Source organism: Vanrija pseudolonga, chromosome 1 (assembly GCF_020906515.1).
Source record: "Vanrija pseudolonga chromosome 1, complete sequence".
NCBI classification, from domain to species: Eukaryota; Fungi; Basidiomycota; class Tremellomycetes; order Trichosporonales; family Trichosporonaceae; genus Vanrija; species Vanrija pseudolonga.
In genome coordinates, this window is record NC_085849.1 from 1,583,276 (window position 1) to 1,609,317 (window position 26,042).

At 63.2% G+C, this 26,042-nt stretch overlaps 9 protein-coding genes across 9 annotated transcripts; 8 read left to right on the plus strand and 1 right to left on the minus strand.

The window, feature by feature from the left end:
- Window positions 1-243: 243 nt before the first annotated feature.
- On the minus strand, window positions 244-1,876 carry gmppA (Mannose-1-phosphate guanyltransferase alpha; the record flags this gene model as incomplete). Its single annotated transcript, XM_062767064.1, has 7 exons — window positions 244-694; window positions 733-861; window positions 914-977; window positions 1,053-1,366; window positions 1,488-1,627; window positions 1,704-1,735; window positions 1,801-1,876. 7 exons carry the CDS (start codon window positions 1,874-1,876, stop codon window positions 244-246), a joined length of 1,206 nt encoding a protein of 401 aa, XP_062623048.1.
- A 1,455-nt stretch (window positions 1,877-3,331) lies between these two features.
- Window positions 3,332-7,716, plus strand: pob1. Its single transcript, XM_062767065.1, has 4 exons — window positions 3,332-3,829; window positions 3,972-6,629; window positions 6,681-6,803; window positions 6,854-7,716. Exons 1-4 carry the CDS (start codon window positions 3,704-3,706, stop codon window positions 7,226-7,228), a joined length of 3,282 nt encoding a protein of 1,093 aa, XP_062623049.1. The 5' UTR covers window positions 3,332-3,703; the 3' UTR covers window positions 7,229-7,716.
- An 802-nt stretch (window positions 7,717-8,518) lies between these two features.
- UXS1 (UDP-glucuronic acid decarboxylase 1) lies at window positions 8,519-10,536 on the plus strand. The gene is made up of 3 exons (XM_062767066.1): window positions 8,519-8,551; window positions 8,770-8,850; window positions 9,271-10,536. The coding sequence occupies exons 1-3, from the start codon at window positions 8,531-8,533 to the stop codon at window positions 10,399-10,401; spliced, it is 1,233 nt and encodes a 410-aa protein (XP_062623050.1). The 5' UTR covers window positions 8,519-8,530; the 3' UTR covers window positions 10,402-10,536.
- Window positions 10,537-11,549: 1,013 nt separating this feature from the next.
- Window positions 11,550-14,636, plus strand: YTHDF2 (YTH domain-containing family protein 2; the record flags this gene model as incomplete). Its single annotated transcript, XM_062767067.1, has 2 exons — window positions 11,550-12,123; window positions 12,302-14,636. 2 exons carry the CDS (start codon window positions 11,550-11,552, stop codon window positions 14,386-14,388), a joined length of 2,661 nt encoding a protein of 886 aa, XP_062623051.1. The 3' UTR covers window positions 14,389-14,636.
- Window positions 14,637-14,894: 258 nt separating this feature from the next.
- Window positions 14,895-17,859, plus strand: mcm2 (DNA replication licensing factor mcm2; the record flags this gene model as incomplete). The annotated part of the gene is made up of 3 exons (XM_062767068.1): window positions 14,895-15,548; window positions 15,605-17,221; window positions 17,260-17,859. 3 exons carry the CDS (start codon window positions 14,895-14,897, stop codon window positions 17,857-17,859), a joined length of 2,871 nt encoding a protein of 956 aa, XP_062623052.1.
- A 190-nt stretch (window positions 17,860-18,049) lies between these two features.
- On the plus strand, window positions 18,050-19,346 carry EFM7_1 (Protein N-terminal and lysine N-methyltransferase EFM7). The gene is made up of 3 exons (XM_062767069.1): window positions 18,050-18,136; window positions 18,224-18,363; window positions 18,554-19,346. Exons 1-3 carry the CDS (start codon window positions 18,062-18,064, stop codon window positions 19,194-19,196), a joined length of 858 nt encoding a protein of 285 aa, XP_062623053.1. The 5' UTR covers window positions 18,050-18,061; the 3' UTR covers window positions 19,197-19,346.
- A 325-nt stretch (window positions 19,347-19,671) lies between these two features.
- ASI3 lies at window positions 19,672-22,200 on the plus strand. Its single transcript, XM_062767070.1, has 3 exons — window positions 19,672-19,997; window positions 20,049-20,495; window positions 20,570-22,200. The coding sequence occupies exons 1-3, from the start codon at window positions 19,689-19,691 to the stop codon at window positions 22,166-22,168; spliced, it is 2,355 nt and encodes a 784-aa protein (XP_062623054.1). The 5' UTR covers window positions 19,672-19,688; the 3' UTR covers window positions 22,169-22,200.
- Window positions 22,201-22,531: 331 nt separating this feature from the next.
- SPCC1620.06c (Ribose-phosphate pyrophosphokinase 2) lies at window positions 22,532-24,727 on the plus strand. Its single transcript, XM_062767071.1, has 5 exons — window positions 22,532-23,005; window positions 23,148-23,296; window positions 23,659-23,859; window positions 23,945-24,000; window positions 24,097-24,727. Exons 1-5 carry the CDS (start codon window positions 22,963-22,965, stop codon window positions 24,632-24,634), a joined length of 987 nt encoding a protein of 328 aa, XP_062623055.1. The 5' UTR covers window positions 22,532-22,962; the 3' UTR covers window positions 24,635-24,727.
- Window positions 24,728-24,948: 221 nt separating this feature from the next.
- Window positions 24,949-25,862, plus strand: LOC62_01G000625 (uncharacterized protein). The gene is made up of 4 exons (XM_062767072.1): window positions 24,949-25,007; window positions 25,046-25,101; window positions 25,263-25,518; window positions 25,632-25,862. The coding sequence occupies exons 1-4, from the start codon at window positions 25,003-25,005 to the stop codon at window positions 25,672-25,674; spliced, it is 360 nt and encodes a 119-aa protein (XP_062623056.1). The 5' UTR covers window positions 24,949-25,002; the 3' UTR covers window positions 25,675-25,862.
- The last annotated feature ends 180 nt before the right edge of the window (window positions 25,863-26,042 follow it).

Sequence of the window (26,042 nt, forward strand, 5' to 3'; positions counted from 1 at the left end):
CGACGTAACGACGACGACTACCCACGACACCACGACCAGACCACCCACCCCGTTCCCCTCCATCGGAACCGGAACCACAACCCCCACACCACTACGATATCCTGATATACACTCATGCATGCATGGCGACGGCGCTCGTCGAGCGTGCGTGCCGCTCAGTCTATTCGCCTTTCTTTGCACGCGCCGCCAAGCGCCGCGCCCGGGCCCCGCCAATAGTATAGAGATGAAGATGAAACCACGCGTCTAGAGGAGGACCTGGTTGGCCGCATTCTTGGAGAGAGACTTGTTGGGGAGGACGATGCACGAGCGGACGTGCGTCTCGGGGAGGACCTGCACGTCGGACGCGAGGACGGATACCGAGATCTTGCCCTTGACCTCGGTCTCGGGCTCGGGCTCGCCGTCGACGCGGGCCCACTGGCCGAGCGTAGAGTTGGAGCCGACAATGGCGTTGACGACGACGGCGTGCTTGTCGATTGTGCTGTTGTCGAGGATGATGGCGTTGACGACGCGCGCTCCCTCGCCGAGGAAGACGTGCGGGCCAATCGCCACATTGGGGCCGACCTTGGCGCTCGGGTCGATCGTCGCAGTGGGGTGCACGTACACTGGCGCGGTGATGTTGGGACCCTTGGTCAAGAGGTCGGGGTGCGTCTTCTCAAAGCGCTGCAGGTAGAGCGAGTTGGCGGTAACGGCCGAGCTGGGTGGTCAGTTGGCATCACGGCACGTGCAACTCACGCAGCAGTCTTGATCTGGCGCCAGAAATCTTTGCTCTCGTAGACGTAGAGCTTCTTGGCGGCCGCCAGGCGCTCAATCACGTCCTGCTCGAGCTGGAGGTTCTCGTCGAGCACGACGAGGGGGTCCTCGCTATGGGGCTGTTAGCGGTACGCCAACCACGCCGGCCACGACGCCGACTCACGCTGCCCGGGCAGTCTTCTCGTCCATGGCATCCTTGATCTCGTCAAAGAGGGCCTTGTCGAACACTGCGGTGAGGTCAGCAAAACGTGGATAGTGCCCTGCCGATCGATCGCGCTGCCATCTCGCATCGCGCCACGCACAGTAAACACCACCGTTGGCCGTGTTGGAGATCCAGCCCTGGGGCTTCTCGACGTAGTGGAGCACCTGGGCCGTCTCGGGGTCGTGCACGATGGAACCGTAGCGGGTCGCGACCTCCTTCTTGACGGGCACGCCCATGATGGTGCCGACGCCGCGGTGCTTGTTGTGCACCTCGAGCAGCTCGGCAAAGGGGAAGCTGGTCGCAATGTCAATGTTGCAGATGAAGATGTGCTGGGGGACGGGCGCGCGCAGGATCGAGTCGCGGAAGTGGTACAGGCCACCGGCGGTGCCCAGCGAGCGGTACTCTGGGAGGTAGCTGGGGGTTGGTTAGTTGGAACGTGGGAGTGCGGGAGTGGGAATGGTCGGCGCAGCGCCCAAGCCGGCGTCGGCGACGGCGACGGCGTTTGAAGCTCCCAGCTCCCCTCCGCAGCACGTACCTGATCTTGATGTTGGGGAACTCGCGCTGCGCCTCACGAACGAACGGCGCCATGACCGAGTCCTCGTAGAAGCCGACGAGCAGCACCTCAGTGAGGCCGGGCACCTGGGCGAGCGCCGCGAGGGGATGCCACACCATGGCCTGCGGTGGGTGTTAGTTGGGCTGCTCTCCGTCGCACTTCGTTATGCGCGAGCCGACGCCCCGGCGCGACACTCACCTTGCCAGCGATGGGGAGGAGGGGCTTGGGGCCTGCGCATGGTGTTAGCTGCTTGCTTGGTTGCTGCCACGTCCGAACATGTCAACTGCCGACTCACAGTCGAGCGTCAAGGGACGCATACGGGTACCCTTTGACGGGCCGCCGACGAGGATGACGCCCTTTGTGACAGACATGAGGGCGATGGGTGTGGTGTGGTGGTGGTGGTGTATGTGCGAGGGGGAAGAGTGCGTGTGGGTTGTTGTTGCTTGCAAGTAACTTGTCGCGGCAGTTGGCAGTTGGCAGTTGGTTGGAATATTACTTTGCGCCTGGCTGCTGGCTGCTGCTGCCGTTCAAGTTGGGCTGGCTTCCCTTTGACGCGTCCAAGTCGCAGCCAGCAGCGGGGCGGCGGCAGCGGCGGCAGCGGGCTGCTCGTAGCGAACGTGGAGGGTTGGACTGCCTGCTGTGACGTCGTATTGGCGCGTGGCGGGCTCAGCACAGACAAAAGTCACGTGGAAAACCCTGGCTTTGGGCCTTGGGGAGCGATGGCGCTTGCAGCGCTGCTAGAATACCCCTATGTATTAGCCCTTTGTGCCCTCCCGTCCTAATTCACTGGGCGATCACTTGTGGGGTTGAAAGGGCGAGAGAGGAGGCCAAGGGGAGGGAGGCATGCAGTTGTTGCACCATGGCACTAGCCACACGCAGCGAGCGGCACAAGCAAGCAGCATGACGCATCAACGTGCCAACTGCCGCCGACGACTGACTTGCCACTGCCACTCGCTGCCTGCTGCATGGTATGTGTGCAAGGCTGCGCGCGCCTGACCCAACTCATTGGCCACATGGCATGCCCGTCGAGTGACAAGGGCATGGCGTGAGCTTGTTTCCAACCTTCCCAGCCACTTGTCAAAGATTGGTACGGAACAGAACTCGTAGATGGCCGTCTGTGTGCTGCATGCATGACTACTGCCGCACCTTCTCGCCCCTCTTCCCTCTCCCTTGGGCCCGAGTGCAGTGCATGCCGGCGCAGTCGCCCCCTTCCCCTGCCGCCGCCTCCGCCGCCTTCTCTGCATGCAGGTGGTCAACCTGGGCGCCGTGCCGCTATTAAGCCCTTATTACCAAACTAATCGTTCTAATCGATCCCCTCTCTCTCCGGCAGCCACACACTTGGCAGCAAGCAAGCAGCGCGACACCGTCGCCCCCGCTGACGCACGACTGACGGATCCCCGGCCAGCCTTTGCAGCCACTTTCCTGATTCGGTAATTGTCATTGTACGTTGGGTGGGTTGAGGTCTGTGCAGACGTGCAGGCAGTCGTGCCTGGGTGATTGTGCTGTTCACTGCAAGCCAGCCAGCCAGCGTCGCCGTCGCCGCCGCGCCGCTGTGACGCCGCCAAACCCCCAATGACATGCCCCCCCCCCCCCCTTGCCCCTCCCTCCTTCCTTCGCCCTCACCCGATCTCACACCGTCTTGGTCTCTGGTTGCTTGACGTTGTGCTGGTTGCCATCTGCAGGCCGCAAACCCTTTAGCCCTCTGCCCCTGCACCCCCCCCCTCTCCGTCTCGTGCTCGGTCAACAACACGACGCACACAGTCGCAGCCCCTCCACCCACCTCACACACCCATCGGATACCAAACCTCTCACACACCACACACCTCCGACCACACGGCACCACGACGACACATCCACCACACACACACTAAACCAAACCACATCACCCCACCTAAAACCGCGCTATCCACCCCCACCACCCCCACCACCCACTTCTCCATTCAACCTGTACTCCCATTGTCCTTTTGGGCCCCCATCTCAGCATCTCTCCACTGTGCATCACACACTCGTACACCTCTTATCACACACTCGTACACCTCTTCAATCCTGCAAACGGCAGACACTTTTCACATTCAGCCAACCTACGTCACGGACGGACGGCACCCGAATAGACGCAGGCAGGACATCATAGCCCAAAGCCAAAACCCCGGGGTTGTAGTCTGAGTCCCTCATCCCTCGTCCCATCCAACTCGCCCATCATGGCAGTCTTTGTCACAGCCATCCACACTTTCGTCGCCGAGCACGGGGACGAGCTCGAGTTCTCGGCCGGCGAAAAGATCGAGGTCCTTGAAAAGGACGACGCTTTTGGAGACGGATGGTGGAAGGTGAGTTGTCCTTGCTTGGGCTGCGTGGGTCGCTCGTGCGACGGACTGCAGCAGCAGCAGCGGCGGCGGCACTGTAAACCAGAGCAAGCCCAAATGTCCACCCGCGGCTTGTGTGTGAATCACTCGGCTGATTTGTCATTAGGGTCGCAACACCAAGGGAGAGGAAGGTCTCTTCCCGGCTACCTACATCTCTGATGATCCAGAGGATGCAGTAGCAGCAGCAGCGTCGGCCGATGCCGACGACAAGCACGATGGGCATGCCGATGGACCCATCCCTGTCCCCGCCTCGCCAAAGAACAATGACAAGCAGCGCATTGTCACGCCAGAGCCCGAGAAGCCAAGTATCACTTCCAGCAACGGCCTGCTCGCATCGCCGTTTGCTGCCGTACCCGACCACAGCAACGATGCTCGCGGCCCAACCATCAGAAACAGCCTGTTGGATGTGACTGGCGTTCCCTCGTCGGCCCTCCCTGTTTCCAAGGGCGGCCACAATGTCATGGGCAGCACCATCGGTGAGGTCCAAGAGGCAATCGACACAATCGCTACCCCTAAGGGCGTCCAGCTCAAGGACCCTCAGGAGAAGGCGGTCGCTGCCATCGCCGAGAAGGACGAGGACGACGACGAGGCCGACGGCCCTATTGGTATCGCCTCGGACACACGTGCCCGCCTCGCCGAGCAGGCGAAGCTCGCCAACGAGGAGCGTGACAGACAACGCGAGAGCGGACCCGTCGCCGACCTCATCTACTCGGACGAGAGTGACGATGACGAGCCTGTCCATCACACGCACCCTATTGGGGGAGCCCACACCCTGAATGGACACTCCCAGTCCGTCACTCCGACCATCGTCGAGCACCCTGATGACGCCGAAATCTCGCCGCCGTCAACAGTGAAGCATTCGGAGCCCGTCGTCCCCACACCAGTGCAGCTCTCGGACAAGGCTCTGTCGTCTGTCGTTTCAGCACCGGCAGTGGAGCCTTCGGTGGTGCCTGACACTACGGCAGTCTCAAAGTCTGCTGACTCGACGACCACTGGCTCCCATTTCGGCATTGGTGCTGGCGCCCTTGCCGCTGGTGCGGCTGCGACGACTGGCGCTGCTGCATTCGCAGCATCGCACCTCGCGTCCACTCGTGGGCAGGACTCTCCTTCGTCCACCCTCACTACCCCCCATGCCCCTCCCCCGCCCGTGGGCGAGCCCCCTGTTGTCGCGTCGCCTTCGACCCGCACCTCGTCGCTCCACGCTACAAACTCGCCCATCATTCCCCCGGCTCCGCTTGGCGCCGCTGTGCCCGCCTCTTACACGCCTCCGCCCCCGGAGCCCGCCCAGCTGCAGCCCTCGGCCATTCCTGCCACTCCTCCCGTCGCTGCTCCGATCGCGTCGACCACGTCGTCTGCTGCGGCCACCCCCAAGGACGGCACCGTCCACCGCGCCCCGGCCAAGCCACCTGCCACCTGGACTGTTGAGGAGGTTGTCGAGTGGGCGAAGAGCAAGAGCTTCGACCAATTTGTCTGCGACAAGTTCATCGAGCACGACATTTCCGGCGACGTCCTTCTCGAGCTCGACGCCAACTTACTCAAGGAGCTCGACATTCCCCAGTTTGGCAAGCGTGTTCGTATCGCCCAGGCGATTACCGAGTTGCGGCGGCCCCAGTCGGTTGCCTCGTCCAGCCACCCCTCGCCGCACCCCAACAATGACCACAGCAGCCACACCAGCAGTCAGGGTTCGCGCAACTACACTGCTCCTCCGAGCTCGTTCGCCCAGCCGTATGCGACGCCGCCCATGTCGCAGTCGTCTGACGACACGCCGCACTCGGCCTGGTCGCACGGCCGCAAGGTCAGCATGACTCCAACCACTCAGCCCATTGACGAGGTTCGCGCCATCGAGCCTGCCGTTGTTCAGCGCGTCAACGTGAACGGCACCAACGGCAACGGTCCCATTGTCAACGGTACCCCAGCCGCTGCTACCAACGGCCACACCCAGTCGCGCTCCACATCCTCGATCCCCGCCAGCCCTGCCACCGGCAGCTCGGCCACTCTCAAGGACGGTCTTGGCCTTGCCAAGCGCGAGTCGACTGGTTCCCTGACGCACAAGCGCAACAAGGGTAGCATCGACAAGACGGACCGTCTCAGCTTCTTTGGCCGCAACCGGAAGCCTCCTCCCGCCGGCTCGGGACCCCTGTCGCCTGTTGGTTCCGACCGCAGCGGTTCGCGTCTTGGCTTCTCGCACAGCAAGCCGGCTACTACGACGATTGCTGCTGCCGCTCCGGAGCGCCGCATCTCGAGCAGCACCAGCGGGAATGCCGAGCCCGTCGGAGCTGCCCTTCGCCAGATTGGCAAGCCCGACAAGGTGGGCTACCTGAAGAAGCGTGGCGAGCGGTACAACACCTGGAAGCCGCGGTACTTTGTCCTCAAAGGCTCGCACCTGTACTACCTCAAGAGCGAGAGCGAGGACCGCGTCAAGGGCCACATCGACCTCAAGGGTCACCGCATCATTGTCGACGAGAGCGCCAACCCGGGCAACTATGGCTTCCGCCTCGTCGGCCCCGGCAACGAAAAGCCCCACTACTTCTCGTCGTCGGACCAGGGAGAGCTTCGTGACTGGATGAAGGCTCTGATGAAGGCGACCATTGCCCGCGACTACTCGGTGCCGGTCACCTCGTCTTGCAACATCCCCACAATCCCCCTTGCTGAGGCTCAGGCTCTCCAGCCCCGTCCGCCCAGCCCTGCTCAGCGAGACGCTGCTCAGCGCGCCAACCGCCGTGAGAACGTCAACCAGCTCACTCCCCGTGATGCTAGCGTGCTCGTGAGTTTCCAACTCTCTTTACTTCGTCCACAATTGCTGACATCTACACAGATGAGCTTAGATACCACGGGCAGCACACGGCGGGCCACGAGCGGCCTCATGCCCACGCCCTCGCGTCCCAGCAGAGACACTCGCCGAGCGTCCACTGCTGAGCGGAGTGCTGGCCGACCAAGCGTGAGTGGAGAGACCTTTGCTACTTGACACACCCGCTGACACTTGTCAAGATTGGCTCGTACTACCCTCCCGAGGATGAGCACCAGGCCGAGCTTCTCACCTGGGTCAACAAGACGTTGCCGCCCCAGTACCCCCGAGCTGCTCAGTTTCCAAACTCGTTCATTTCAGGTGAAGTCATCTTCCTACTCGTCAAGCACCTTTCGGGTATTGAGCCGAAGCCGCCCGTCCCATCCTCTGCTTTTGCCCCCGACCCAACTGGTCTGCCCAACGTCGAAGGCCTCTTTGCCATGATGGACTGTGTCATCGACGCGGGCATCGACAGCGCCGGCGTGAGCCTCAACGACGTGCGCGCTGGCGATGCCACTGCGATCACCAACCTTCTCGACAGCGTGCGCGGCTGGGCACGAACGAAGGGTGTGGCATAGGCTTCCACATGGCAGTACCGAGGAGACACCGAAAAGGAATTGGCTTAGAATATAATCATGCTGTAACTGGTATCGACCACGAGCAATTGCAAGACGTTCCCCGCAGACGACTCGACGATGTCTTGGCTGACAAGACGACCCCCGCACCCCTGCCCACACACACACTACGACGATAATGTCTGGATTTGAGATCTTAGTACCCCGTGCGACTGCGACAGATTTGTTACTTTCTCTCTCTCCCTCTCTTTCCCCATGACTTCTCCCTCTCTCTCACTCTCTGTCTCTCGTTTCCACCCAAACTCCACCCGTAGGCCGTGACCCTGGTATGATAGAAGGCGTCGGATGTTATGCACTTGATTGCGTGCCGCGACCGCTTGCAGGCTAGGTTGCCGCGTGCGTGCGGACGTGCGGACCTTGGCACACGTTCTATCTTGGATGGTGTGGTGAAACGGGAAACGGCCAGTCAGGGCAGAGGGTGTGTGTGTGTGGATCGGTCTAGTAGAGTGTGTGGTGTGGTGTGCCTCTGCCGCAAAGGTTAGTACGACGATGATGTGTGAGTTCGGAAGCGACAGGGCAAGGGCCACATGCGGCCACGCGGATGGATCCGGGACGAGCGGACGAGTGAGACCTGTGCCGTAGTGGTTTGAGTTTGGACAGCAACAGCGGTACAGCAATGAGCATGAGCAGCAGCAAAGATGGAACGGGTCAGGGCGGGGCGTTTGATGGCCACCAGCCAGCGAGCACACAGGCGCGTCGATTCACATGGAAGAAGGGGAGGCAAGAAGGGCCATGTTCAGGGTCTAGCCATACAAAATTAGGTGCAAAGTGTATTGAGTGGGTACTGTAGTTTCAGGGTGCTGCCGCCGCCGAAGGAGGAGCGGGCGCGCGGCGCGCAGTGGGTGGGGGTGGACTGACGAGCGAAAAAAAATCGATCCAGACGATGGCGCTTGTCGAGCACCAGTCAGTCTACCCAGTCCAGTCCCAGTCCAGTCGCGCCCGCTTCGCCGCGCCGCCCATCCCTCTCATCCCAGCGCCGCTTGTGGCCCGCCGCCCCGTCCGTGCCTTCCATTTCAAGAGTCCCTGTGGCCCGCCGCCGCCGCATCCGTCAACCTCAGGCAAGGTCTAGCTCAAACGCCCGACGCGCGACACGCACTCTGCCAGCCCATCCCACCCCACCCCAGCCCAGCCAGCCAGCCCATCCCCTCCCGCCCTCGCCAACGCCGTCACCGCCGTTTCCCTTTTAGATAATCCAGCACAGTGCTGCACTTTCGTCTCTCTTTCTTTCTTCATCCCCCAGCAAAAATGTCTACTAGCACCAGCACTGTGAGTAGAGTGTGCCTTGCCTTGCCTTGTGCGGCCGCGTGAGGGCGTGTGCGGCAGCTGCCCATGTGCTGCGGCGTGGCCGACGATCACGCCGCGCACTACGCGCTGCTGTGCCGCGACACGTCGTTGTCAAGCGCGCCGTGCCGCGCACCGCACACACCCTGCGCTGCAGCAACACCCCACACCACACCGACACACACGCTGACACAACACCACAGGAGAAGATCACCGAGGTCGGCCACAACCGCTTCGGCTTTGACTCGCGTATCGAGGTCGACACGCTCCGCTCGCTCTACCTCGTGAGTGTTGGTTGATCAGCACAAGATAGTGCACCTCTGTTCCTTCGTCGACGTGGCACGGTACCTGGCGGGCGGGAGAGGTAGTTGCAACAGCCAGACTTTTTTTTGCTTGTCATCCATCCGACAGCAGTGAGAGTACTGGTGATAGCGACGCGCCGCGCGCCCCGCACACGCACACAGTTGTCACCACTTTTGTGCACAGCATTGTAACCCCGCGCGATTCGCGTGTACGCGTATCCAGTTATCAGCTCGCGCCAGGGCGGGGCTGGCGCCGGGGCTTGGGTGCGGGCAGAACAAGCCCAAGCCAGGCCAGGCTTCTGCGCGCCTTTGGAGGCTGAGGGAAGCAGAGGGGAGCGAGGCGCGGCGCGGCGGGGCTGCATGACTTGACCCGGCCAGAGCTTATGCTTACACGACGCTCAGACCCCCTCGTACATCAAGTCGGGTGACAAGACTACCCATGTCGGCGCCCCCCACAAGGACTACGGCACCGAGTCGGTCTACGACAAGGACTCGAACAAGATCCAGTACACCACCTTTGCCAAGTTCCCCCCCGTTCGCCTCCTCCCCAACTCTGAGCGCAAGCGTATCCTCGTCACTGGTGGTGCCGGTTTCGTCGGCTCGCACCTCGTCGACCGCCTGATGCTCCTCGGCCACGAGGTCACCGTCCTCGACAACTTCTTCACCGGCTCGCGCACCACTGTCTCGCACTGGGTCGGCCACCCCAACTTTGAGATGGTTCGCCACGACGTTGTCGAGCCCTTCCTCATCGAGGTCGACCAGATCTACCACCTTGCCTGCCCTGCCTCGCCCCCCCACTACCAGTACAACGCCGTCAAGACCATCAAGACGTCGTTCATGGGTACCCTCAACATGCTCGGTCTTGCCAAGCGTACCAAGGCCCGTTTCCTCATCACCTCGACCTCGGAGGTCTACGGTGACCCCGAGGAGCACCCCCAGCGCGAGGACTACTGGGGCCACGTCAACTGCATTGGCCCCCGCGCCTGCTACGACGAGGGCAAGCGTGTCGCCGAGACCCTTACCTACGGCTACCAGCGCCAGGACGGTGTCGACGTCCGTGTTGCCCGTATCTTCAACACCTTCGGCCCCCGCATGAACCCCTACGACGGCCGTGTCGTCTCCAACTTCATCCTCCAGGCCCTCAAGGGTGAGGACATGACCGTCTACGGCGACGGCTCGCAGACCCGTTCGTTCCAGTACGTTCACGACCTCGTCGACGGCCTCATCCTCCTGATGAACGGCCCCGAGACCCGCCCCGTCAACATTGGCAACGGTCACGAGTTCACCATCCTCGAGTTCGCCGAGGCCGTCCGCGACATTGTCGAGGACATCCAGAAGGAGCAGGGTGTTGCCAACCCCAAGCGCGTCAACATTATCCACAAGGAGCTCCCCACCAACGACCCCCAGCGTCGTCGCCCTGACACCACCCGTGCCAAGGAGACCCTCGAGTGGCAGCCCCGCTGGGCCGTCAGGCAAGGTGTTGAGGAGATGGTCCGCTACTACCAGTCGCAGATTGCCCAGGGCAACATCTAAGCGGCGAGTGCGCGCATCTTGGTGCCCTGCCTCCATCTCTCTCTCCGTAGCTAGCTAGGCTCTGGTCCGGCGTGTCGGACTTTGCTCCGTTTCCTATAGATCGTTATACCATATGCCACATTCATTGGGACATTACGGGGTGTATGGTGGTTGCAAAACGAGCAGTGTTGCTAAAACGGGACGAGTATTGAAACGCGTCGGGACGACGCGTGGGAGAGAGGAGGCGACGTGACGAGAAGGGGGGCAGCAGGCATGTGGGGACGTGCAAAGTCTGATAGCCACGGAAGCGGATAATAGGAATGTGTGGGAGTTGGAGGCGTTGTGGGCGTTGTGGGCTGGTGGATGGCGGCTGTCGTGTCGTGTCACTCACTGGGCGGGATGAATTGGTTGGTGGCCGGGGGGGGGGGGGGGTGAGATGCATTAGTGGGTGAGAATGGGGCTGGCTGGCTGCCTGGCAGACGAGTGCGGCGTCTCATCGGCCATGTACCAGCGGCAGCGCGTGCGTGCAGCCATGTACCCGCCGCCGCAAGTAATGTCGGATGGGTTGACGGGGAGGGCCGTCATCGGCCGGATGGTCAGGATCCAATGCGACGTGTAAGGAGGTGGGTAGGCAGGCAGAGTTTCAAGGGGGAGAGAGAGGGGAGCTGGTTGTAAAGGAGCTGGCAGCTGCTGAGAAACGACCTGGTTCCTATGGCAGTGCTTGCAGTGCAGTGCGCGCGCAGTGCAACGACTGCGACACGACGGGCAACGACAATGGCGGCGGCGGCGGGCAGCGAGAGCAGTGAGGCCAACTCGTGCCAAGCAAGGTTTATTACAATCGTGTTTAATAGACTTCAAGTCACAAGCGACACAGCATAACGACGACACGACGCAGCAGCATCCATCACATCCCCGACTTACCCCTCACTCATTCCACGACAAGTCGACTGCCGTCGTCGCGCCGACACGCCGCCGCCGCCGTCACTCACTCCTGCACTCACACACACTCTTGCTTCCTCGCACCCACACCGCTACTACTACACACACAACACACACAACTCTCCTTCTCTCTCCTCCTCCCTTCCTCCTCTCCTCCTCGCCCACCGCATACATCCCAAACTACAGCATAGCATCCACCCCATCCCCTCCCTCTCTTCCCACCCACCACCATGAGCTCGACTCCGATCCGGCAGCCCCGCGGCCCGCCGTCCTCGGCCTTCCCCCCCGGCGCTGCACCGCCCCCTGCGCCGTCTTCCTCGTCGTCCTCGTCGACAGCAGTCAGCGCCGGCCCGCCAGCCCCGGACGCAGAGTCGCTCCTCCGCCGCAACAAGACGCTCGCGAACCCGCGCTCCGGCAACACGCCGCAGCAGCCGGCGTTCACGCCCTCGCCCGCCGACCAGCGCCGCTCCGTCGCAGTCTTCTCGCCCGCCGCGGCGGCCGCGCTCGCCGCTGCACCCCCCGCTGCGCCGGCCAACAACAGCAACGACCCGCGCTACCGCTCCGGCTCGTTCTCGGGCCTCGCGGGCAGCGCTGTCCCCCCAGTGGTCCAGATGCAGATCAGCCAGGTCGACGCCGGCCTCGTCCGCCGCCGCTCCGGCCGCGAGTTTGCACAGCATACCCGTACCGAGGAGACTCTGCTCGAGACTGAGCTCGCCGAGGAGTACGACAGCACCGCGACGGAGCGCGGGACGTGGGGAAAGGCAAAGGGACTGAGCCGCCAGAGCTCGCTCCCATCACGACGGCGTAAGTGACTGCGATGACTCGCACGAGAGAGGAATGAGCAGCTGGCTGACAACGGTGTGATACCCCTTCCTCCTCCACTCTACACGCCCGACTTGGCTTCTTTGCACACGGCTCGTCTCTTCACGGCGCATTCCTCGTCCCCTCTCGGCCTCGCGCTCATCTCCCTCTCACACAACAGTCATGAACGGCGGAGGCGTCAACCCTGGGCTGTTCACACCAAGCGACGCGCCCGCCATGCCAGCTACCAATGCCCAGTCGGGCGCTGGCAGCATGCAGCCGCCACCGGCGCCACCTCCTCGCCCTCCCCGCCGCGTCTACCACCCCAGCATTGATCAGTCGCCAGTATCTCCCAATTCGGCAGCCCAGCAGCTTCAACTGCAGCAACAGGGCGGCCACTCGCGCAGCCACTCGCACACAAACTCGCTCTCGTCCCTCAACATGGACTATGGCCAGCCCTTGTCTGCCACCTCGCCCATTGCGCCAAGCAGCGCCGGCCACAGTAACGCTGCGACGGCCGGCGGCGCTGGTGTCTCCCGCACCCAGAGCCTCCGTGCCCAGGCGCAGGCGTCCAACAACTCGATTGACATTTCAAACCTAGGCCGAAGCGCCAGTATGAGAGCCCCCGGAGAGCTCTCGTGGACCCGAATCGGACAGGGACACACGTCGCCGCCGCCCCACCCATTCAGCGCTGCGACGCCGCCACGCCCCGGCCAGTCCAACCTTCCTCCGTTCCAGTTCCCGCCAGTCGACGACTCGGACCTTATCGAGCCCACCGACCTCAAGCGCCACCAGTCTCTCACCCAGGGCTATGGCTCGTCGAGCCGTGTCCGTGAGCGTCTCGAGCGATCCCAGGCGCTCCTCAGCCTCGAGCAGCGCGAGGACCTCCGTCGCCACCTTGCAGCGTCGCCCCAAGGTACCGGCTCCCAGAGACATTCGCGCCAGCTCTCGGAGCTCGGCATCGAGGACTCGCCCACAAACCCCATTCAGCGCAGCGTCTGGACGCCTGGCGTCACTGGCGCTGGTGCCGGCGACGGCTGGTCCCACAGTGCCGCCCTCCAGCTCCAGGAGGCTCTTGACGCCCTCACCCTCAACGGTCGTGACCCTGCGGTGGGCACGCCCGCTGCCCACCCTGGCGACGAGCCGGCGTGGGTTACCAACCTCGTCGGCATGCCCGGCCAGCCGTCACCCCAGCCGCCCTCGAGGGGCAACTTTGGCTGGGACGACAGAGATCCGGCCGCACTCCGTGCCGCTGCGGCGGCCTACGGCGGAGCTCCCCTGCCCGGGTGGGCCGGTGCACCCCATCTCCAGCAGCCAGGCAACCTCTTCCAACAGCAGCAGCTGTACGCTCAGGCTCAGGCCCAGCTCAAGCTCGCCGCCGCTGGCATTGGAGCCGGCGGCATCCCCGGCCTGCCACCTATGCCCCATCTTCACCCTGGTGGTTACCCCGTCGGAGGCCAAGGCTACCTGGGCCCCGCCTTCACGCCCCAGTACCCCACTCCTCCTGGCACGGCCATGGGTGGCGGTCCCGGTGGTGGTGGTGGTGGAGGCGGCGGTGGTGGCGGTGGACCCAACCACCCGCTCAGTGCGCAGGATCTCGATGTTATCGAACTTGCCCGAAGCAAGGGCCTCAACCCCGCCACCTTCGACACACACCCCCAGTTTGCCCGTTTCTTCGTCATCAAGTCTTATACTGAGGACGATGTCCAAAAGTCGCTCAAGCACGAGATCTGGTCGTCTACCGTGCTGGGTAACAAGCGTCTCGACACGGCGTTCCGCGAGAGCAACGAGCGTGGTCCCATCTACCTCTTCTTCTCTGTCAACGGATCCAGACACTTTTGTGGTGTTGCTGAAATGCTCACGCCCGTCGACGAGACGCAATCGTCGACCGTCTGGGCTCAGGACAAGTGGAAGGGCATCTTCAAGGTCCGCTGGATCTTTGTCCGCGATGTACCAACAGCCGCCCTTCGCCACATTCGCCTAACCAACACTCCTGAGCGCAAGCCCATCACAAACTCGCGCGACACGCAGGAGCTGCCGTACGAGGCCGGTTGCGAGGTCCTGCAGATCTTCCTCGACCACCAGCACAAGTCCAAGACGAGTCTCCTCCAGGACTTTGCCTACTACGAGAGACTCAGCGCCAACCGTGGTCCCGGCGGCGCAACGAGCCCGACGCCGCCCGTCGGTCACTCGGGCCAGGCTACGCCGCACGTCTATGGCGGCAACGCCCAGCAGGTTCCCGTCCAGCCGGCCGGTAACCGTATCTAGGGCGCACAACGCACGCGTCGATCACACGCGCGACACGATCATTAATATTTGAGAGAGCAGCAGCAAAACGCATTTTTCTTCCCAGGCGGACGGTCGGCGGTCACACTGGCACGAGATGATGATGATGATGGTGGCTGGTCCCTTTACATCAAAACATCCACGACATGACAGTCACGAGGAAGGCAGAGTGATACATACCGGAGTGATATCTGTGAGGCGTGTACAGTGCTATGCATATTCTACCAACGCGGGAAGTGTGGGAGGGGGTAGTGTGGCAGGGGGAAGCTTAACCTGGGTGATGAAATAAATTCGACGCGTCGTGGCGTGGTTCGCCGCGTGCGCGACGCGTCTCGTTTCCCTTTTGGTGAGGTTGCGCTCGCCCCCTCGCAATGTCACTTTGCTGCCTCGCCTCGCCGCCTCGCCTCCTCGCCCCCCCGCGACTCCCCTGAACCTCTCATCTCATCTCTTTCTTCCACCTTCTCATCCACCAACAAAGACAAACAACAATGGCAAGTAGTACAAACTCTCGCATCCACCACCCTACTGACACACCCGGACAGTCTTCCCCCATCCCCCCGACCTCATCGCAGACACGGAGCAAGAGGCGCCGCAGCGTGTCGTCTGCGGCCGACTCGACGGGCGCGGGGCCATCCGGCCTCGGCGGCGGCGCGGCGCGCTCGTCCTCCCCGCCACCGTCGTCTCTGCCCCCTTCGTCCCCTCCCGCCCCGTTCTCGGACTTTAGCGACGACGAAGTAGGCGACGACGAGGAGGACATGCGCGCGCGTGGACGGCGCGACGCCGCCGCCGACGACGACGACGAAGACGACGAGGGCGAGGACCTGTTCAACGACAACGTCGTGCGCGACTACGAGTCCAACGCCGACCTCGACCGCTACTCTGATGCCGATATCGACGACCGCTCGTCCCTGCCCGAGATGTCGCGCACCGAGCGCCTCGCCGCCGAGCGCGAGATGGCCCGCCGTGATCGCGGACTGCCGGGTACGCGTGCTGCGCGCCGCGGTCGCGTCCCGACGTTCCTCCAGAGCGACGACGACGACGACGGAGGCTACGATGGCGGGCTTCTCAGCGGCATCAACACGCGCCGCGCTCGTCGCCACTACGACGAGCGTATTGAGGAGGACGACGTCGAGGATGATGATGTGAGGGGAGGGGGGCGGGAGTTGTGGAGAGAGAGATGTGCTGACGCCACGCGCAGGAAATGTCGCTTGAGCACCTTGGCGACATCAAGGCGTCGTCCATCGCCGAGTGGGTCGCCGTCCCGTCGGTCCGCCGCGCGATCCAGAAGCACTTCAAGTCGTTCCTCATGACCTATGTCGACGCCAACGGCCAGTCGGTCTACGGACAGAGGATCAAGCACCTCGGTGAAGTCAACTCCGAGTCGCTCGAGGTGTCGTACCTTCAGCTCGCAAAGTCGCGTCCCATCCTCGCCTACTTCTTGTCCAACTCGCCCCAGCCGATGCTCACAATCTTCGACGAGGTCGCGCTCGAGGCTATTCTGCTCTACTACCCCTCGTACGACCGCATCCACTCGGAGATTCACGTCCGCATCATCGAGTTCCCGGCCGCCATGACACTCCGCGGCCTGCGCCAGGAGAACCTCAACACGCTCGTTCGCGTCTCGGGTGTCGTCACCCGCCGCACGGGTATCTTCCCGCAGCTCAAGTATGTCAAGTTTGACTGTGGCAAGTGCGGCACGACCCTCGGCCCGTTCTACCAGGACACGACCAAGGAGCTCAAGATCAGCTTCTGCCCCAACTGTACCGCTCGCGGACCGTTTACTGTCAACTCTGAGCAGACCGTGTACCGCAACTACCAGAAGATGACTCTCCAGGAGTCGCCCGGCTCAGTTCCTGCTGGTCGTCTTCCCCGCCACCGCGAGGTTATCCTCCTCTGGGACCTGATCGACTGTGCCAAGCCTGGAGACGAGGTCGAGGTCACCGGCATCTACCGCAACAACTTTGACGCGTCGCTCAACTCGAAGAACGGCTTCCCCGTCTTCTCGACCGTCCTCGAGGCCAACAACATTACCAAGAAGGAGGACATTTACGCGTCCATCAACCTCACCGAGGAGGACAAGAAGACGATCCGCGCCCTCGCCAAGGACGACCGCATTGCCAAGCGCATCGTCAAGTCGATTGCCCCGTCCATCTACGGCCACGACGACATCAAGACTGCCATTGCCCTCTCTCTTTTCGGCGGTCTGTCCAAGGATGTCAACGGCAAGCACCGTATCCGTGGTGACATCAACGTTCTGCTCCTCGGTGACCCCGGTACTGCCAAGTCGCAGTTCCTCAAGTACGTCGAGAAGACTGCCAACCGTGCCGTGTTCACTACCGGCCAGGGTGCCAGTGCCGTCGGTCTCACCGCGTCGGTCCGCAAGGACCCCGTCACGCGCGAGTGGACTCTGGAGGGTGGTGCGCTGGTGCTTGCCGACAAGGGACACTGCCTCATCGACGAGTTTGACAAGATGAACGACGCCGACAGGACATCGATTCACGAGGCCATGGAGCAGCAGAGCATCTCCATCTCCAAGGCGGGTATCGTCACGACTCTCCAGGCGCGCTGTGCCATTGTCGCCGCTGCCAACCCTATTGGTGGCCGTTACAACCCCACCATTCCGTTCCAGCAAAACGTCGAGCTCACCGAGCCCATTCTGTCGCGTTTCGACGTCCTCTGTGTCGTCAAGGACGCTGTCGACCCGGTCCAGGACGAGATGCTCGCGCAGTTTGTCGTCAGCAGCCACATGCGATCGCACCCCGAGTTCAAGAACGACTCGGACGAGATCAACACGACTACGGCCGTGGACGCAGACGTAGGTGGTTACGTGGGGTACAGCAGCTAACCATCCAGATCATCCCCCAGGATCTCCTTCGCAAGTACATCATGTACGCCAAGCAGCTCAAGCCTCGACTGGAGAACCTGGACCAGGACAAGCTGGCCAACCTGTACGCCGAGCTGCGTCGCGAGTCGCTTGCCACGGGTTCGTTCCCCATCACGGTGCGCCACCTGGAAAGCATGATCCGCATGTCCGAGGCGTCTGCCAAGATGCACCTCCGCGACTATGTGCGTCTCGACGACATCAACCTGGCCATCCAGGTTACTGTGGGCTCGTTTGTGCAGGCGCAGAAGATGAGCATCAAGAAGACGCTCGAGCGCGGCTTCAGGAAGTATGTCCACCACGCGACCGACGACAACGAGCTGCTGTCGTTCCTCCTTGGCAACATTGTCAAGGACAAGGCGAGGTTGTACGCCGCCCAGCACCAGGGCCAGCACCCCGAGAAGATTACCGTGCGCGTCGCGCAGCTCGAGGACCGGGCAAAGGAGATGGAACTGTACGACGTTCAGCCGTTTATGCGGTCGGCGCTGTTCAAGGCGAATGGGTACGCGTTCACCGCTGGCGAGGGCCACGGCACGATTACCAAGACGTTTGCCGTCACGGCGTCCGAGTAGGCGTCGTCCGAGTAGATAGAGTAGTGTACACGCGCGCGCGAGGTCGTAGAGGTTTTTTGTAATGTATCATGATTATGCTTGTGACGGGCCAGAAACCGTGGCGGACCTCCACCTTGGGCGGCCGGTGCCTGAAAACACAAACCTCAAAAGTTGAACTGAACCGCCAAGTGCACAGTGCTCATCGCGCACACTCACTACGACAATGTCAACACGGCGCGACTCGACATCATCCGGTAGCGGCGACGAGGGGGGATTCGGGCTAGGCGAGCTGATGCCGGTGAGTGGGCTGCCCTGCGTCTTTCTCCACCCTCCCCCTTCTCCTCCTCCCCTCGTCCCTCCCGGATCGCAAAGCTAACACCCCCAGCGCTCCCCATCCCCCGAACCCATCCCCTTCTCCTACGCCTCGTACGACCTGCCCGAGTCGCTGGGATACACCGCCGCGGACGGCGGGCGGGAGGTGTCGATCCGGCTCGTGGGGAGCCATCCGCTGTGGGGACATCATTTGTGAGTGTGCCCAAGGGGGTTGTGCGGTGCGGGTGCGAAGGGTGCTTGGGCGGGGTCACGGTGGAGATACTGCCATGGAACTATGGCGGGATCGATACCCGTCTCCAGGGTCTGTGACAAGCCCCGCCCGCCCGCCTCGCCGCCTCGCCGCCTCGCTCCGCTCGGCGTCGACGACTGACACCCCCGCCAGGTGGAACACGGCCCGCGTGACAACCACCTACCTCCTAACGCACGCGCCGACCCTGCTGCGGGGCAAGCGCGTCCTCGAGCTCGGCGCGGGCGGCGCGCTGCCCTCCGTCGCTGCTGCGCTAGCGGGCGCAGAGTGCGTCGTGGCGACAGACTACGCCGACGCGGCGCTCATGGAGAACATTGACGTCAACTTTGAGCGGAATTTGCCTTCTGCGGTGCGGGGGAACGCGCTGGCGGTCGGACATACTTGGGGGCATGATGTCGCGCCGCTCCTCGCGGCTGGCGCCGCGGGCAGCTCCGCCGCCGACGGCCGGTACGACCTCGTCATCCTCTCCGACCTCATGTTCAACCACTCGCAGCACGACGCGCTGATCAAGACGCTCGACGCGACGCTGAGCCTCGCCAAGGGCGTGCCGACGGCCGAGGGAGCCGCCCCGCAGACCCCCTGCGCGCTCGTGTTCCTCACGCACCACCGCCCACGCCTCGCCGACGCCGACATGGCCTTCTTCCCGCGCCTCGCGGCGTCCGGTAGCTGGGGGTACGAGCGCGTCGTGGAGGAGTGGACTGGGCCCATGTTTGACAACGACCCGGGAGACGAGCGCGTCAGGGGCACGGTGCATGGGTTCCGGTGCTGGCGGTTGTGAGCGCCGAGCGGGGCGGAGCGAGGCGAGGAGTGGGGAGTGCAGGGAGTGACTGCGTGGCTGCGTGATAGCTTGTGATGATAGACGCCCGCCCTCGCGACAAGCGACAGCCACCACGGCACAACCTGTATGCATCATGCAGCATGGATCGGACCTTGTATCGCCGCCATTGGGCAGTGCGTGCTTCTACACACACACACGAATGCACAGAAGCAGCAATATACGGTGTGCAGCGTGCCCGCGGAGTGTGCCACGCACCGCCTACAGCGCCCACCGTTACTCGGCCGGACAACACCGCTGCAATGTGTCTTTCAGGGTGCGCGTCATGACGCCGACTGCACCACCCACCCCACAGCGACTTCGTAGGCAGCGGCAACGACCCACACTGACCGGGCCTTGTCAAGCCGAGCTTGCTTGGCCTTGTGCTTTCTCTTTCTTGTACTTACACTACCACAACACACCACCCCCAACCCCACCCCCCACCACCACCTACCCATGCAGCGGCTCGCGCCCCTGCCCGGCCAGCTGCGCGCGCAGCTAGACGCGGCGAGTGCGCGCCTGAGCCGCGCGCTGCACTCGCTCGTCTTCAGCTTTCCTAGCCCGGCGGCGGCGGGGAATACTACCTCCGGCGCGGCGGCCTCGGTGAACGGCACCGCGTCGCCAAAGGGCATCACCGCTGGCACCATTCTGGACAACACCACCGACAGCATCCTCTCGCAGCCCGGCGAGCCGCGCGCGTGGGCTGGCGGCGTGGGCCCGCTCAGCTTCGCTGGCAGCGGGTACGGCGTCGTCCTCATCGTCATTGTGTGTGCTGTGCCTCCACTGCGCTGCTTCGTCGCTGACCCCACCCCACAGGCAATCCTCCTCAACCGTATCCACCACATCGTGCAGCGTCCCCAGCACCCGCCCGCGCGCGCCGGCGGCGGCGGTGCCCGCGCGGCGCTCCAGGCAGCCATCACCTCGCCGGGCATGTCGACGGCGATCCGCGTCCCCGCCGTCATGGTGCTCGCGCGCGCGTGGGCGCTGTTCACAGTGCTCACGATGCAGGTCGCCGACGTGTGGCCGCACGACGTGGTCAGTCGCTCGGCAGAGTGGGTCGCTGGCCTGCCTGCGCTTGTTAGGCCGGTCGCGGCGTACGGCGCGCGCGTGGCGGACCGGCTCGGCGCGTGGGCAGGCGACAAGCACATGCAGCAGGTCTGCTGGACCGTCTTCCTGTGCGTGTGTGCTGCGCTCGTGTGCGGTGCGCTCGCCAACGGTCTCGATCGCGGGCGCCGGCGTGACGTCGGCGCAGGCTTCAACTTGGTACGTCGTAGATCGGCCGCCGGTCGTCAGGCATTGCGCACGCGGGCGAGCGAGCTTGCTGCTGACGCGCCCAGTTCCACTTCTCCTTCCTGCTCCACCTCTACTCGTCCCCTCTGACGCACCACAACCCCCCGCCGAAGGCAAACCACGGCCGCCCAGACGTCCACGCCCTGTTCCAGCTCTGGCTCGGCCTCACCGAGTTTACATGGCTCCAGATCAACGAACTCTCCCCCGTCCTCCGGCAGAACCTGCTCCTCCCCACCGGCGTATGCGGCGTCCTCGGCCTCCTGCACTTTGTTCACGCCCTTACAATCTCGCCACCGAGCCTGCCCTCCCTGTCCTTTGTGACGCACCTGCTGGCGCTGTTCCTCACGATCATCATTTCTTGCACGGTTGTCCTCAAGGCCTTCACCCACATCTTCACCCTCGGATACCTCCCCTCGCCCATCTGGATCAACCTTCTCCCGAATGAGGGCGCCGTGCCGTCCCTCGAGGATGACTTTGGAGTGGCGCTCCTCAAGCTTGGCACGGCGTGCATTGAAGCAACGTCATACTCGGGATTGAAGAACGAGCTTGCGCCCGTCGAAGAGGCCCGGCCCTGGCTCGAGCTCTCGGCGAACGGCTGCGACCAGGTCAACCCGGGCGCTGGTGTCGGTGGCTTCGGAACAGCCATTACCGACATTCATGTCGCCGAGCTCCGCGACCCGAACGCTGACTCGCCATTCTCCGACGCGCTTGCCAACTTTTGGAAGGCCGCTGCGGCCCTGGCATACGACATGTTCTTGGTCCTGCTGTCGACGCCCATCGGCAGGAGGATGTTCTTGTTGACGGTCCGCACGTGGCACGCCCGGTGGTGGTACGGTCCTCGGTCATGGCGCTTCTGGCGCCGCGAGGCCTGGGCCGCGCCCCCGCCCAACCCAATGGGCAACGGGTTTTTGACCATCCTCATGAACTCGCTTGTTGTTGGTTCCCAGCGCCGGGAGCCACGCCTTTTCACGGCGCCACCATCACGTGCTTCTCGCCGCCCAACGCCCGTGCCCGACGAGTACACCTTTGATCAGGTGCTCCGTGGCGAGGTTGTCATCGAGGATGACGAGGACGAGTGGGCGGCTCAGACCGTGGTCGATGACGAGGAGGGCTGGGAGAGCGATGCTGGCGAGCCATCATCAGCCGTGGCTTCTGACGACGAGGACGACGACCAGACGGGTTCGCTCTTCCGCGACCTCGTGGTGAGAGACAACACGCCAGACCCAGATCAGGCGTCACTTCAACCCATCTTGCTTGCACACCTGACGTCGACGGGTTCGCCACTTACGCGAAGGCGATACGCGGCAATCCTCGGATCGGGCGGCGGCGCGTCTGGATCGGCCTCGGGCCCCTCGACACCGACACGACCAGGCGCTGGCTCCCTCCACGACATTGTGCTCACGCGCCGGACGCAAGCGTCGGCTCTGGCCACGCCACAGCAGACCGACGAGTGGGCCGACGAGCGGCGCCACACGTGCGTCGTTTGCATGGTGCAGCCGCGCGACGTTATTCTGTGGCCGTGCCGTTGCCTCCTCATGTGCAACGACTGCCGCGATAGCTTGGCGAGTAGGCTGTCGCCGACGGACCACAACTGCCCCAACTGCCGTACAAAGGTGGACGGGTTCAGCAGGATCTATGTGCCGTAGGAGAGAGATAGAGTGTATGTCATAGTGCGTATACGAGGGGGAGGGGAGACGCGAGGGGGAGAGGGCAAGGTTGATCTATGGTACCTCCCTTGTTCATTGTTTTGCTGCTGTCTTTCTCCTGGGTGTTATTTGCAGCTGCAGCAGCTACAACAGTCAGTGTCGCTTGAACAGGTCGCATACTGCACCTCCCAGCGCTGCCACTTGACGTTGCCCGATGCCACGAATATTGACGGGATTAAACGGAATTAGGCATGTGAGTCGGTGGCCCCGCCTTTGAGCGTGGCTTGATTTGGATTTGGCTCCATCTCTGCGTAATCAGAGTGGCTCGAATGGCGCAGCAGCCAGACTGCCTCCTTTCTGCCCCCCCCCTTCCCCGCGCCGCCGCCTTCCTCCATATTGAGCGCCGCCGTCATTCCACGGTCAGATTTTTGGGAGGCATCCACCCCGGTCTCGACCACCAGCCAGCACACCTACCCAGCCAGCCAGCCTGACGTAGCACTGTCAAAAATCACACCACCGCCCTCTTCCACTGCAGCACTCTGCACCACACACCACTCACTCACACCGCTGTACCCCGCGACAACGACGAAGACGGCACCCCGCCCATCGCACCGCACTCGCCCCGGCCCCAACCCGACTGTCCCGATAGCGACCAGCCAAAAGTCCAAAATCGCCCCTGTCTACGCGACCCACCCACCAACCCCGAACATCCTCGACGCGGTACACCCGACGACGACGCTACTCAACTACCCCTGTAACTCGAGAAAACGAACGTGCATAGCCACATCACCGCAATGTCGCCCGCTGCCGCGTACCCCGCCATCAAGCTCTTTGCCGGTGCGTACATGAGATGGGGGTCACGAGGGAGACGGGAGATGGGAGAGGGAGGGAGGCGCAGTGCAGCGCCGGAGGAAGAGGAGGGGGAGGGAGCAGAGAGACGAGCCAGATGCCCAGGACGCCGCCCACTAACGCCCCGCAGGCTCGTCCCACCCCGAGCTCGCGCAGCTCATCGCCAAGCGCCTCAACATCCCCCTCGCGCGCGCCAACGTCTCGCAGCCCCCCTCGGGCGAGACCAAGGTCACGATCGTCGAGAGCGTGCGCGACTACGATGTGTACATTCTCAACACTGTGAGTGTGATGTGGGCGCTGTGATGTGGGCGCGGCGCGGTGAGATGGAGGGATGGGTGGAGGAGGAGGAGTGGGTGGCTGCGGTGCGATGGGCGGCGCCGGAAGAATCGGTACGACGTCGTATCCTTCCTCGCACATCGCAATAGAGCTGCGGATCACCTCTCGCTCGGGTCACGGGGCCAACTGGCAAAGCATTACCAGCAAACCTGGCCCGGACGGGTGGTAGAAATATCTGCTAGCAGAGCGCGCCGAGACGGAGTGAGGACTGGGCGGCGGACGAGCCGAGCCCAAGCCACTCGGGAGGCGCCGCGGCCTCGAGCCATGCCGAGCGACGGACAGCAGAACTCGACTAACCTCCCCAGGGCGCCGGCGCCGTCAACACCTCCCTCATGGAGCTGTGCATCATGATCCACGCGTGCAAGATTGCCTCGGCCCGCCGCATCACGGCCATCATCCCCCACTTCTTCTACGCGCGCCAGGACAAGAAGGACAAGTCGCGCGCCCCGATCACCGCCAAGCTTGTCGCCAACATGCTGCGCGAGGCGGGTTGTGACCATGTCATTGTAAGTGTGCTACGGCAAGCGGGCGAAAGCCCGCGAGCCATGGCAGAATTGTGCTCTCGGTGGACCACCCGCTGACGCTCCTCAGACCATGGACCTGCACGCATCACAGATCCAGGGCTTCTTCGACGTGCCCGTTGACAAGTGAGTGGTTGTGGGGCCTTGTGGCGGTGGTCTGGATCATCAGATCCGCTACGATAGCTCTAGCCTCTTCGCTTGACCCTTGGGCTGACACCGCAGCCTCTACGCCGAGCCATCAATGATCCAGTACATGAAGACGCACATCGACATCAAGAACTGTGTCATTGTCTCGCCCGACGCCGGTGGTGCCAAGCGCGCCACGTCGATTGCCGACCGACTCAACGTCGACTTTGCCCTGTTCCACAAGGAGCGGAAACGCGCCAACGAGGTCTCGCGCATGGTGCTCGTCGGCTCGGTCAAGGGCAAGGTCGCCGTGCTCGTCGACGACATGGCCGACACGTGCGGCACGCTCGGCCTCGCTGCGCGCCACCTGATCGAGGCTGGCGCCACAAAGGTGTACGCCTTTGCTACGCACGGCATCTTGTCGGGCCCCGCACTCAAGGTCATCTCGGAGAGCGGCATGGAGAAGCTTGTCATCACCAACACGATCCCACAATCGCACAATGTCGCAAAATGCGACAAGATTGACGTTGTCGACGTCAGCCCCGTGCTCGCCGAGACCCTGCGCCGCTCCCACTTTGGAGAGTCGGTCTCGTACCTCTTCCACGAGGTGCCGTTTGCCAACGGCGTTCCCTAGTCGCCCAGTCGCGGTAACCTAAAAATTGTCCTGTGCTGTGTGTACGTTAGAGTTGAGGACGACTCGTGTGATGCATCAAAGTGAGCTAGTGAGGGGCGAGCGAGCTGCGAGCTGCGAGCGCGGAGCGCGAGTAGCGAGGAGCAATGTGGGGGTCGTGGGGCCAACCTATGTTCAGTACCCCGCTTGAGGCCATGTGAAGGCCGTTGCGTGTGCCACAGGTCGCGTCCACCATGTCTCTTCACTTACGGAACCAAATCGTTGCAATGTCGTTTCCTCCACTCTCGACGCCTTTCTGCTATTGACACTCTTTGCCACACCTTCTTTGCCACACCCAACACACGCGAGCAAGCAATCAGCAAGCAAGCACCATGCCGTGAGCTATACATGGCGCTGTGATAGCTGACACGGTAGCTCCTCTGACGTCCTGACCTCTGCGGGTCTCCTGGTCCTCCTCGTTGTCGTGGTCTGTGCGTATACTCGGGCTCGTGTCGTGGCGCGGGGCGGCGATGCCATCGGTTGGCAGTGCAGCATGCGGCGCGCATCACCGCCTCGCCCCATCGCTCCGTCGCTCCGTGGCCCCATTGCCTCGTCGCTACTCGGCTCCCCAGCTGACACACACCCCGCCCAGACGCCGCCGTCCTGATCCAGCGCAAGCTCACGTCGGCCGAGGCGTCCGCCTCCAAGTCGCTCCAGGCCCACGGCGTGACCTACTCCGAGGGCAAGCTGAGCGTCAAGACGGACCGCGCGCCGCTCAGCCGCGAGCAGCAGATCGCCGCGGGCAAGGACGCCATCGCGGGCGTTGCGAAGCGCGTCGAGGAGCGCGGAGGGTACAGCGCTGGCGGGGCCGCGAGCGTCGTCGAGGGTGTTTCGAGCGGGTATGAGAGGTGAGTCTGGGTGTGGGGTGCGGGGGGAGGGCTGAGAAGATGATGGAGTGGAGAAGATCAGAAGAGAAGAGGAGGGGCGCGCGCGCGCAGTCGAACAGTGCTCACACCCACAGCCCAGGCAAGGCCGGCTTCAGGCGCACCAAGAAACTCGACTAGGCGGGCGGCCGATTTGGGATCCCGGATGCTGGATGTACATGTGCTCGCTCTACCTGCTGGCTGTCGTCTGCTGGCGTCGTCCGATGGCCACCGCTCGGTCCGGCCTGTGGCCCGGCGGGTGTGCTGTGCTCGGGTCGGACGACTGACGCGGTGTCCCTGTGTCGGTTCGGCCTCTTGGGCACTTCTGTCGGTCAATACAATGCTTACTCTGCGCTACTGATTCTACTACGCCACCGCCCTGCCCCTGAAAGTTCTGATGTGCGGTGGACCGGTGGACGCCGGCAGTCCTCGCCTTCCCGCGCCTCCTACGCCGGCTGCACAGGCTCCCATTCCATCAGACCACTCGTGCAGGACTCGTGCACAGCATT